This window comes from Malania oleifera, chromosome 7, assembly GCF_029873635.1.
Source record: "Malania oleifera isolate guangnan ecotype guangnan chromosome 7, ASM2987363v1, whole genome shotgun sequence".
NCBI lineage: Eukaryota > Viridiplantae > Streptophyta > Magnoliopsida > Santalales > Ximeniaceae > Malania > Malania oleifera.
Window position 1 is genome coordinate 51,459,497 of NC_080423.1, and position 13,733 is coordinate 51,473,229.

Genomic DNA, 13,733 nt, shown 5'->3' on the forward strand with positions numbered 1-13,733 from the left:
AGCTCTAGTTGGTGCATAACTAGTGGAGTGAGCATGAGTTCCATCAAAATCCTCTCACCCTTACTAGTAGGGAGGCTGAAGCTTTTTATGCTGTAAAAAAAGTTAAGCATGAAACTTTCTCCAAAAATACCAAAATTTCAACCCTCCATTTGTTTAATAGTGAACATTCCAAGCTAATAATTATTCAAAACACGTTGTACATTTCAGCAATTATAAAAATCAAGCCCTTGCAGGTTTGCACTTGCATCCTTGTCTATAAATACCTAATTAATGTTAGGCTTGTATACATATATCTTCAACCCAAATTACTTAAATAGTCCTTAGTCTTTAGCACAAGGTTGCTAAGAAGGTTAAGGGGTCACCCCAAGAAGAAGTCTAGAATCCCCTTTTAAGAAATAAAAGGAGGCTCTAAGAATGAGTATGATTCGACGAAAACCAAATTAACCGAATTCATTGAGTAAATTTGATTAGTTCAATTTAGTTAGAAATTTATTTGATTTAGCTTGGTTCAAATTTCAATTTCATTGATTTGAGTTTTCGGTTCTTGATTCAATTTTAGAGGGTTTAATATGTTCAGTTAACTGAATTAATCAATTAGTATATACATAAAATTAATAATTATATATATTAAATATATATATTATTTATATTAAATCAGTTAAAATTAGTTAACTAATTTAACCGAAATTTAGTTTGGGTTTGAGTTTGATGAATATGGAATTTTGGTTTGGTTCGGTTAACAAGATTATTTATATGATATTTTTGGTTAATTAACCAAATTAACCATACTGATTGAATACTCACCCTTAGGTGGCACTAATGACTCAAAAAAAGGGCTAGAGAAGGAAAAAAAGAAAGAAAGAAAGAAAGAAAGAAAGAAAGAGAGGATTCCCCTCCCAAAGGCATTTAGATTGGAGACCAACTCCAACTTAACTCTAATGGTGGCAAATAATCATGTGGATAAGATGACCCACTTAACTTGGGGGAACCTAAAATAAAGAGTGTCCATCTTAGCTAATGCATTAGACACCAAGCAAACCTTTTGAGGGATCACCCTTTTGAAGGACTCCAAGGACCTTAGTAGGGAGGACTTACGCTTTGTTTAGTCACTTTGTCCATTAAAATTTAATGATAAAGATGCTAGTAAGGTTCTAATTTTGTACTCATCATGTTGTTTCTGACTTTAATGCTCCTATGAACCACAATTTCAACCTCCATTGACCTTTTTAGATTAGAATGAGTTGCAATGGCCAGCTTTGATAGAGCATTAGTTGTAGTTGTCTACTTGTGGTTCTTGAAAAATGATAAAGGAAAGACAAAAATCCATTTACTTTGGATAATTATCTTGTATTATTGTTTCCTTTATCTTAGATGTGTCGTTGATCTAGTTGAAAATGAATTAGAAATCATTATAAATCGCCAACAAATTTACTCCTAATGGTACTGAAAATTTCATTCTAGGCATAAAAGTTTCATCTTTAGCTTTGTTGTTAATGACTTTTAAGTTTAAGCACATGGCATACCCTAGTTTATCTCCTTCAAAAGAAATATAGATTAGCCTTGCTCTAGAAGCTACTTCCATTGAGGATTCATCCATGTTCGACTACAAATTTATATTACATTATTGGCCATTTAATGATACTTTGCATAATTTGGCTTTCATAACTGCTTGAGGTTTGCATTGAATGCTAAATTTTCTAGGCTTAATTGAGCATCTCATTATCCTACCAAAGGCATCAATCAGGTTTATGTTAAAAACAAGCTAGGCATTAAGTAGTCATTACATCAATGAACTAGCACAACTGCAACCAAGCTTCCTCCAAGTCGACTATGCATGTCTTACATGAAGGTTCTTGACTAGCTTGTCGTCGACATACACATTATACTCCAAATAGTCTAGATAGTTAATTCCAAGCTTTTTCAACTTATTTACCTCATCATTGGTGGCTTTAATCTTCTCAAACAGTTTTTGATAGGTTGGAAATTAGGTTTGGTGACAACCTATGCACTATCACTTCCATGTCAATGTAGGTTTTGTACACAACCTATGCAGTATCACTTTCATGTCAATGTCAAGCATGTTTGCTACCAACCATCTAAATACATTATTAATGAATCTCAATTAGTTTGATCCTAATATGTTTTTTTAATCTCTAATCTCATATGGAGCATCTGCTCTTTTTTCTTGAAGTATATTTTGACTCTATTTAGTTATTAATTATAAAGGATGTCTGGATCTAGGATTGTGCAATTGGTTAACATGGTGAATTAGGAAAATTCATTAAATAATTTTGATTAATTATACACCTTGATCGAATCAAACTAAATAAAAGAGTGTAACCAAACTTTTGCCAACCAAATTTTTCTTTGGGTAATTTAGGTTAGCTGACGCTAGCTGAAAGAGAAAACCTTACCTTTAGGCTTCAGATGATTTATGAATTGGTGATGGTGAGTGGCTAGTGGCAAGTGAGCAATATAGTGACACAACAATGCGAGAACAAGTGAGAATGACAATGCAGCAAGGCTAAGACTCAAGAATCGAAGGAGAGGAATAGGGTTGGAAGCCTAGATTTGTTGAAGCCCGAAGGAGACTGGAAGTGGATAGGTTAAGGCTTAAAACGAGAAGATTAGGAATAGGGCGAATGGAGTTTGAAGTTAAGGTTTTCCTCTTCCAAGTTATGAGAATATGAGTTTTGATTTAGGAACCTAAGACTCGAGAGGGAATTAGTTGGCAGCTATTGTGATTCCAGTGACAGGTTGCTGACAATGTGGATGGAACATACTGTTGAAGGAGAGGGATGTGCTAATTGAGTAGACCAATAGGGTGGAGGGGGAATAGGGATTAGGGGGTTTTATTGTTTTACCCTATTTTAAATTTTGGCAAATTACATAATAGTACAAACACATTACATATATATTACATGTATATTGATATAATATATATTATTCAATTGGTTATTTCGGCTAACCAAACAAAATTTGTTTACACCAAATGATAACTAAACGCCGATATTTTTCAAAAAATATACAAAACTGATCAAACTACAAATATTGACCGAATTGTTTTAACCAAACTATATTTATTTGGTTGGTGAATTCAGTTCTCATTGAATTATGCTCAACCGTATCTGGATCTTATCTTGCCTTCCCCAGAATCTTGGTTTTGGGGAATTCAGTTCTCATTGAATTCTGTTTACCCTTACCTAGATCTTATATTGCCTTCCCCAAAATCTTGGTTTTAATCGAACTATATTTATGTTGTGCAACATGCCAACAATCACTCGGGTCTAATACCAATTGTTGTTCTCAACAATCAGCCCTCAGAAACCAATTGTCAGCGCTGAGTGTGCGCAATAGAATATCTCACATGAATTCTCATGAACAATCAAAGGAACAATCAAGCAAGCACTCGATGATGAACTATATGAACCTAGCAATCACTTAATAATGAGAATAAATGAAAGCAACAATTAAAACACAAGAATTTATGTGGTTCGGAAATTTGCCAACATCCACGGGAGCAGCGGCTATTTTCACTATGAACAATAAAGCTTACAAGCCTACTCTCATATAGGGTTACATAATAATCATTATATAACAATATAATGCATAAAAAAGACCTATAGTTGATCTAAAACACTTCAGTTGCAACTTCTCGGAGGAAATTTCTCGTATTAGCCCAATCTGCTGATCTCGGATTCGAAAATTCATAACGTCCATGAGTGATACTATCGACGGTTTGCAGCATAGAAGAACACCTCGCAGCACTACCTGAAACTATTGACCATTACACCCCAAACCGTGAATGGTTTGCCCTCAAGGTTGCACCCTACATCTCTCTCTTGGTCGCTCACTTCACGGTGCTTTCCCCGATATATGCGTTCCACTCAGAATATAAGCAACATCCCTAAAAATCTCCACCTTGGTGAATATTCGCCACCTAGGAGAAATCCAAAAGCATAATCCCCTTGTTGCTCCACCTGAGCTACTATATTGGGACCTGCCTCCCTTCTAACATTTGGAGACGTAAACCAAGTCCAAGCAACGCTTGAACTTGATAGCGGTAAGAGGAACTCCACCTAGCTCTTTGAAGAAACCTCTGAACCACAATGCCGCCTTGGCAGCCTCTGCCTCTGCCTAGAACTCTGATCTAGTTGCAACTAGCACACCCTGAGATTGCACCCCGGACTTCCAAAAATTAGGCCTTCCCACAATGTACTCCGTTGTAAGCCTCCTATCATCAAAGCCCCCTGTGTAGTCTCCATCTGCGAACTTCACAACTGATATAACTCTCTGTTGCCCACCGTAGTACCCAAGTGCATTGGCGTAGGAAACCTTTGACAGGTCCTGAACATCATCGTCCCTCCTTGAGTACTGAGCGATAGACTACTTACTTAGATTCGCAAATGATGGATCGGTGACCGGTTTAACACTAACCATGCTAAACCTCACCAACACCTGATCCCCAAAATCAACCTGAGATAACCACAATCACCATGTAGTTTTTTCCATACAACCGCTTTGAGATAACCCCAATCTCCCCGCAGCTATGACTACAAAGTTACCCTAAGATAATCCCAATCTCCCTGTAACTTTATTCTTGAGAATCTTCAACCCAAGAGCACTCTTGGCAGCACTTAAAACCTTCATGTCAACTTTCTTTCTCAATAGATTCCTTGACTGATTTACCTCAGTCAGAACCTTCCTAGCAATCGGCATGTTACTCACATAAAACAATAGAATTATTGCACACTTGCATCCAATCTCCCTCTCCCCCAATAGGAGCACTACCAACCCACATGTATGGTCCTTATATAGTACCTCTATCTCCTCCACCATGGCACCTATCCACATACCCTTCTTCTGGTTGTGCATTGCCTTCTGAAAAGTAGTAGGATCTTTCCTAGTAGTAATGGTTGCATAAGACATCAGATGATACTTAGGCGATGGTCTGATAGTGCCTCTGAGCCTATTATAATTTGGCTGGTCTCCCAAGCTTGAACTCCCTACATTATGACTAATGTCATCTCTGCCCTGAGTGTGAGGCTCCACTTGCATCATAATTTCCTTTCTATTCCAGTTTATCATATGATACTGCAAGTCTCCTGAGCTAAAACTCCCTACACTTCTGCTCTAAGTCTCCAACTCCATCCGCACAACATGCTCAATTCTTCTATTATAGATTTCTGACACCAATTTCTCTTTATTTACCTGAGTACGTTGTCCCATGATTTTAACACCTAAAACCATGTCTCCACCAATCGCCACCCTTTTTGCCATTGGATCACCTAGCTTGAACCCATCTTTCTTATATACCAGAAAGATGCACTGTTCGGACATCACACCAAGCCTAGATCCCATTTTACTAGCAACGTACATAGTTGGACCTCCAAAGTCTATTGCATAACCAATCCAAGCTTCTCCTGAAACTCTCCCATTTAGTGATATCTTTAGTGATCGATTAATTGAGAAACACACCATACTTACCGACTTCACCAAGAAGTTCCTTGCAAGCCCTGCATACACCATGCCCTACTCACAAAACTTCTTGAACACTAACGTACTCAACACCAATATCTGACCTAAAGAACTCTCTCTCAATTTGATACTCCACCTCAGCCACAAGTTACACCTGGCAAACATCTCCAACTCATGTCGCATGAGATACCCCTAGAGCTTTCGTGATAACCTCATGAAATACCCATGTCCAACCTATGATGTTGCCCTCACCGATCCCCCAACATCCATAACAATGTAATTAAGAATGCCCACCATTTTGTGTGTGGTTGCATTTAACAAAATGGTATTACCTGACTCAGAACTCTCAGTTGCATCTCCACCTACAATTATATTATCTTGCAGTGTATAGAGATTCCCTACTATCCTTTGTCCCTTTATCACCATCAATATACCACCACACACCATCATCATCCCGCCTTTGGACTTGTAACTATACCCTTTACAATCCAAAGCACCTAATGATATCACATTCTTCTATAGATAGAGTACATGCCTTACCCCCACACAACACCCTTACCACACCATTATACATCTTGATTATGATATCCCCTATTTTGACAACTTTGTAGACCGCACTATTTCCCATCAGAATGGAACCAGGACTCACCGAATTGTAAGTGGTGAACCAGGCTTTGTTAGGCATCATGTGAAAAGAACATCCCGAGTCTAGGATCTAAGAACCCGTGAGGTGTTCTAAACCTGATAAAACAGAAAACATCTCACAATCATTTCTCTTTGAGTCCCCTTCTTCCATTACATTCACAAATCTTGACGAGCCCTCTTGAGCTTTTGCCTTTCCTTTCTTCCACTCTGAACATTTCAATTTTATGTTCCCTAATTTCCCACACTTAAAATAGTGAATATCCTTCCTCCTTCTGAACTGAGTTTTATTACCACTCGATCCACTCAAGGACTTGCCTCTCCCACGATCCTGATTACCCTTCATCACGAACCCTTCACCATGTGAACCCTCATCGCTGGCTTTCTTCCAATGCACTCATGATGTTCTCCATCTCTAGCGTTTCTTTCATCCAAGTCAGTGTCGTAACTAGAGTCTAGTATGTAGGTGACATAGGTAGGGAATTCAACATCATCAATGCTTTTTCCTCTTCCTCGAACTTCACATCAACTCGCTCTAAATCACTAATGATCTGATTAAATGTGTTGATGTGCTGAGTCAAGTCCAAACCCTCCTCCATATTAAGCCAATAAAGCTTTTTCTTAAGATACATCTTGCTCGTAAGCGACTTGGACATTTACCGGTGCTCCAGTTTTAGCCAAATCGCTACCGATGAGTCCTCATCCATGATGTAATACAACATATCATCAGCCAAACATAACCTGATAGTAGGAAAAAGTTTTCGCTTCTAACTCCTTCCAACTTGTGTCATCCATGGTTTTTGGATTCTTTTCGTATAAACCCTTCAGTATCCTTTGCTGCACTAGCAAGTCCTTTATCCTCCTCTTCCACAGCCTAAAGTTCCCTGTTCCATTGAACTTACTAACCTCAAACCTTGCAGAAGAAATCACAGCCATTTAGAACCAATAGTTGTGAAACACGCTAACAATCACTCGAGTCTGATACCAATTGTTATTCTTAACAATCAACCCTTAGAAAAACTAATTGTCAGTGCCGAGTGTACGTAGCAGAATATCTCACACGAACTCTCACAAACAATCAAAAGAACAAGCAAGCAAGCACTCGATGATGAACTATACAAACCTAGCAATCACTCAACAATGAGAATAAATGCAAGCAACAAACAAAACATAAAAATTTACACGGTTCGACAATTTGCCTACATCTACGAGAGTAGTGATTGTTTTAACAATGAACATCGAAGCTTACCAACCTAATCTCATCTAGGGTTACATAATAATCATTATATGACAATATAATGTGTACAGAAAACCTATAGTTGATCTAAAACACTTTTGTAGCAATCCCCCAAAGGAAATCCCTCTAATTAGCCCAATCTACTGATCTCAGATTCGAAAATACGTAATGTTCATGAGTGAAACTATCGATGGTTTAGGCCAAATCGTCGACAGTTTGAAGTTGAGAAGAGCATCTCGTAGCACTGTCTGAAACTGTCAATGGTTTGCCCTCAAAGCTGCACCCTACATCTCTCTCTTGGTCCCTCGTTTCGCGGTGCTTTTCCTGGTACATGCATTCTACTTATAATATAAGCCACATCCCCAACAATTTATTTGGTTAGTGAATTCAATTCTCATCAAATTATGCTAAGCCTTACTTGGATCTTATCTTGCGTTCTCTAAAATCTTGGTTTTACATTGTCACAACATGTACATTCCTTTGATGAATCTAACATTATCGATCTGTACTATGATCTACTCAAGCTTCATCAATCCTAATTTTGTAGGAAATTTTATGAAAAAATGGTAGGTTCATCTAACAACTCTCATATGGTTTATGCTAGACAACTATGCTCATATTATATATGGAACTTATCCACCAAAATGTTAACCATAATTTTTGTTTTCTAGTCTCAAACACTTCTTGCTAATATTCATCTTCTTAATGATGTGGTAAAAAATCACATAAGTTAAGCTTCCATTATCATCTAGTATCCTATTCTCAATGGGGTAAGTAATCATTGAAATAATTACCAATATTGAAGCTTCATTATGAAGATAAAACATTCTTCGAGCTACTTTTGAGTAAGTTGGTCTCCACGTATTGCTCATGTATCCTTTATTATTCATGCTTAACTTCATCTCCTTACCTTTTGTACTTTCTTCTGTCATTGGGGCACTCAAGATGTCATGGACTATACCTTTAGTAAGTTAATTCTTGATCATAGCATCCCTATGTCTTCTTTTGTCCTTAGTTAACCTATCTCTCATCCCCTTTTTATGAAGCGCTCTATCTCATCCGTGTGGATTTAACATTCATTAGTTTTACACCCATCCCTAGCCTTTGAGATGAACTTATTTCATGAAGCACTCTATCTTATCTTTGAGGTTTTATAATTCTTGAGTCTATGCCCATGATCTTGGTAGAAATGATCATATTTGTTAGTGTTGTCTCTATATGACTTGGAATTCATTTTTGGTGGCCAGCACAACTTATCATGATCCCACATTAGCATTCAAATCTTTGAAGGGGGTTTTATGGGGAGGGAGGTGCAATGATTGTAGGTTTTCCTTAACTTTCCTCACTTCTTTGATTCTTTTTTGCAAGAACCTTTGGAGTTGATGGTTTTTACTCCCACTGTCTCTTTTTCCTTTTCCTAATATATGAGTAGAAGATCTCCTTTTGAGTCTTTTGTTGCTTTGTAGCCTAGACATACTTTGCCACTCATTACAACATTTTATTGAAGTCACCTACTGAGGCCTTTGTGATGAAAAAAAAAAAAAAGAAAAAAGAAAAAGAAAAGAACTTAGAGTTCCTAAACCCAACTATAAATGTTATAATCCTCACGTCTTACCAAGATCCTAATATATTTGGTAGACCTCTATGTTAAGTTTTGTTTTTTAATATAATTCCTAAAAGACTCATTTGGCCTTTGCATGAAAATCATAAAATTTATAATATTTTTTCATACTTCCTACAACACATGCAATAAATAAGCCTATAACATCTTGGGCAACTAATCATAATTATTGATTAAGTTGGGGGAAAGACTTAAAGACCAATTTAGTGCAACTCCTTTTAGTGTTGCAATTGAGGATTTGCACATGAGCGTGCATGGTCATCATCCTAGAATTTTCTACCAAATCTATTGTATCATAAGTTCCAACGTAGTTCAATATGATAGGCTATTGAAAGTCTTTGGCAACAATTTGTCCTACATACTTCATAGAAAGGCTAAAGAGTATATGCATAGATGATGTTTGGAAAACAATTTTATGCTCTTTGTTTAATAAAGGAAGTGATTAACATCCAAAATTCATGTTTTTCATTATACACGCATACAATTATATTCAATTGGAAATACCTACAACATTGAAGTCGGAAAGGCTAACTTAACCTAACTAACATGTCATTAATTGATGAATCTATGTAGCTCATGCTCCACTCGTCGATAGACCTTGCTCATTTTTCATGTTGGCTATCATAGATCTTAACTAAGTCACACACACACACACACACACCCACACCCACACCCACGTGCACACATATACACATGACCTCATTCTAAAATTTAAGTTTTTAATGGTAATAAACTTTGTTACTACTTTTAACTCTATATATATATATATATATATATATATATATATATGCATTTTAAAATTCCTTTTCTAAAATTCATCTCTCATCATAGCATATTTCATTTATTTGAAATAATTGACTTTTGGGTTGCCCCATTATGCGAAGCTATTACTTTTAAAAGAAAAATGGGGAAAAAAAAAACCTAGCTAGTTTGCCCTATATCAGTAGAATTGGGTGTCTATTGTATTTATAAGGCACAATTGGTGCTCCAAAAACCCAACAATTTGGGTCATCATGAGGTAATTCTTTTCTATCAAATAGAATAACTCTATGCATTAATTTCACCAAGATATAGTGCAGCAATCTTAAAAGAAATCCAATGCCCAATTCATATTCATTACAACAACTGATTCTTTGCATCATCTCAATCTCTTCTTTTTGGATATCTAGTTGACTCACATGCATGATTACCATTCATCAACAATTACTTTCCCACTAAATGATATAACTAAAAAAGATCAATGCTATTTGAATTGTGAAGTGAATAAAAAGCAGCAAGGCATTGCACTATTGCTACCTCTATGTATGTTACTAATTTATTAATGAATAAATTTTTTATCAAGAAAAAAAAAATAGATATTTCGACAAAAATAATCTTTTATGTGGACTTACTACATTATCTTTAGAAGATACTAAGTCAAGATATTAAGCTCAAAAGGAAACTTACAATAGAGTTAATTGCTTAAGCTTGCCGAGTTCCTTGGGGATGGGCCCAGAGAATACATTATGGGCAATTGACCTTTTCATTATAAAAAATGTAATAAAAGAAAAAAAAATAAAATTAGCTGAAGATAGTAAGGAAAATTCATTTGGGATGCTTGAATGGCTTTTTATTGATTTACAACTTCACTTGCATGACATGTTTAAAAAAATAAAAATAAAAAATCGCCTATGGAGAACACATTAATGAAGGAAATTTGTATCAAACGGGAACATGTGCAATGATGAAAAATGCCTTCTACCCAATTATTAGAATTCCAAATATCTAAGTCACATGATTGAAAGGAGGTTTTTTTTTAAAAAATTAAATGTTAATAAAAAAGAGAGTCATTTCCCCTCTTTTTTTTTTGGTTCATAAATAGGATAATTTCTCTCTAGGATTATCTAGTTTACAAATAAGATTGTTGTTAAAATTGTTGAATAAATTAGTAGCAGCGCGTTAAAATGGGTTGATTTGGGTTGCCTCAGTATTTAAGAGTTCAATAGTTTGTTTCTGTTTGTTGCCTAGTTTGTAGGAGTTGTTTAGCATGATGTTGGTGGTGCCTACTTTTGTGCTTGTAAACATTTGTTTTTTAGCCTATACAATGGTTATTTCCTTATCAATGAAGTAGTGGAGTTTCAGTCCAACTCTATTTCCCTTTGTTTTTAGTTTATCGTTTTCTTCTTCCATTTTACATCAGTGGTATTAGAGCTTGGTTAGAGTTCCACAATGCCTTTTGAAACTTTTGTGCAGCCAACCATTCCACGCTTTGATGGTCACTATGACCATTGGAGCATGCTTATAGAGAACTTTTTGAGGTCCAAAGAATATTGGACAATTTTTGTTTTCTGGAGTAGTAGAACCAGCAGCAGGTGTTATGCTGACAGATACACAGAAGGTGGAGCTTGAAGGGTAGAAGTTGAAGGATCTCAAAGCAAATAATTATCTCTTACAAGAAATTGATTGTTCCATCTTGGAAACCATTCTTTGTAAAGAAACTTCCAAGCAGATCTGGGACTATATGAAAAATAAGTATGAAGGGACAACAAAGGCAAAGAGGGCACAACTTCAAGCACTTTGAGGTGATTTCAAAAATTTACACATGAAGTTTGGAGAATCGTTGTCAGATTACTTCTCCAAGATGATGGCAATTGAAAATATGATGAGAATTCATGGTGACAAAATAGCAGATGTCACTATCATTGAGAAGATTCTTTGTTCGATGACAACAAAATTCAATTATGTTGTTTGTTCGATTGAGGATTATAAAGACACAGACAGTATGTCCATTAATGAATTGCAAAGTTCTTTGTTGGTTCATAAGTAGAAAATGAATCAGCAAGAGAAGGAGGAGCAAGTGTTACAAGCCTCGACATCAAAAGGAGGATGTCAAGGATGAGGAAGAGGTAGGGGCAGAGGTGGCAATGATGGTAGACACTCAAATCAAAAATCTAAAGATTTTGATTCTCAAGGGAGAGGAAAAGGCCATGACAACAACAACAATCATTCAACATGTAAGAACCTGACTCGAGAATTTTGAATTAAATATATAAGAAAAGGGGAAGGAATTTAAAAGGATAAAATCAGCAGGGCTCGTCAACGAGGCTCCTTTTCTCGTCGACGAAGTCCCTTTTTCAGCTCGATGATGAAATTTAGAGATTCGTCGATGAGAGGATGCCGAGAGATTTTGGGAATTCTGAAATCTCAAGCTCGTCGATGAGGCAACTCCGTTGTCGAAAAACTCCCTTCTTCTGCTCATCGACGAGCTCTCCATTTCGTCAACGAGTCTATAAGTTGAATTTTTGGTTGCTTCATTGTTAAGAAATATAAAAATCCTCTCTCTCTATCTCTCTAGAACTCGAATCACTTTCTCTCTCTAGGGTTTCAGGTCATCTGTTACACAAATAACCATTCTAAAGTTACCACGTGGATCAGGAGGAGAATCTCTACGTTTATAGCAGATCGAAATTTCGTTTTGAGGATTTCGGGTTTTCTTCCAAAATCGAGGTAAGGGTCTGATTTCATTTTTGGTTCGGTAGATGTGTGGTAGGTAGGATTATATTGAAGTTGTGTTCTTTGATTTGTAGGTTTGGGAACTCGGTTCGCTATTTAGGCGTCGTATAGTTCATGTTTCGGTTTTCAAGGAAAGGTAAGGGGTTTCTGTTTATATCAGTTATTTTTGTAATCTGAGTCGATAAAACTATGCTTTATGATTATATAGATGTTTTGGTTACTTATTTGGGAAAATCTATCGGGTGAAATTACAGGATTTTTGGGTTTGTAGTTTTTGGGAAAATTTGGGGTTTTGGGTATCATCTCCGTTTTTGTTGGAAAACTATATATTTGGTTAAACTATATTACAATGATGACCATACCTTTGATTATCTTAAATTGTACTTTTGGAATACTTTATATGAGATTGTTTGTATACCCAAATAAGGGTGGAATGAGCTTATATACTTTAAATGATATGTTTGTGGAAAAGCGTGCCGATTAACTACCATAAGCTGTGAGTATTTGAAATGAGATATAGGAACATGAGTTCCAAATTGTTCTAGGTTTTGTGAAAATGCCGAGTCAAGATAAAACCGAAGGCCTAGGACAATCAATGCGTGCTGGTTAACAACCGAAGGCTAAGATATGAGGCGTGTTGGAATAATACCGTAGGGGGCGATATCCAGCTTGAGGCCGAGGGTGTGCAATATCACCTATGATTCCAGTTGGTCACCGACGGATATGAGTTTGTACCATTTTTGCATCGGTTGAATGCTGTAGGGCACCATGTCGTGTGGCTGGCTTAGGCTGAAGAGTGTGACGACACTAGATCGAGATGTTTTGTGAGATGTATACTGGAATTGTTTTGAGAAAATACTGGAATTGTGAAATGTTTATATATTACTATTGAAATAACACTCATGTGCCACACACTGATATAACCTATTTCTCCTTTACTAAAAGGTGTCTCACCCCTATCATACAAATGTTTTTTAGGACCCTCAAGTAGCCGACAGTAGCGTCCTAGTGATTTAAGAGCGTGGTGGTTGGTTAGCACTATCTAGGTACTTGTGTAAGTACTAAACTGTGGCCGGAGTGTCATTTTGGGTTATGTGGATACCCAGGGATTATGTTTTGTAGTATGGGACTAGATCCTGTTTTATATAGACTCTAGTATGGTTTTATAAATGTATTAGGTAGAATTTTTCGCTGTGTATATATGTTGTGTATATGACGATGGATAGGGTATACGTGAACCATACGGGGTCGGACCCTTATATT

At 36.5% G+C, this 13,733-nt stretch overlaps 1 protein-coding gene across 1 annotated transcript in view; it reads right to left on the reverse strand.

The window, feature by feature from the left end:
* Positions 1–13,733, reverse strand: part of LOC131159914 (probable LRR receptor-like serine/threonine-protein kinase At1g56140) — a 135,881-nt gene that overhangs the window by 100,846 nt on the left and 21,302 nt on the right. Inside the window, exon 5 of the mRNA XM_058115141.1 lies at positions 10,425–10,496. Within this exon, the coding sequence (XP_057971124.1) occupies positions 10,425–10,496 (72 nt within the window). The remainder of the gene's footprint in view (positions 1–10,424; positions 10,497–13,733) is intronic.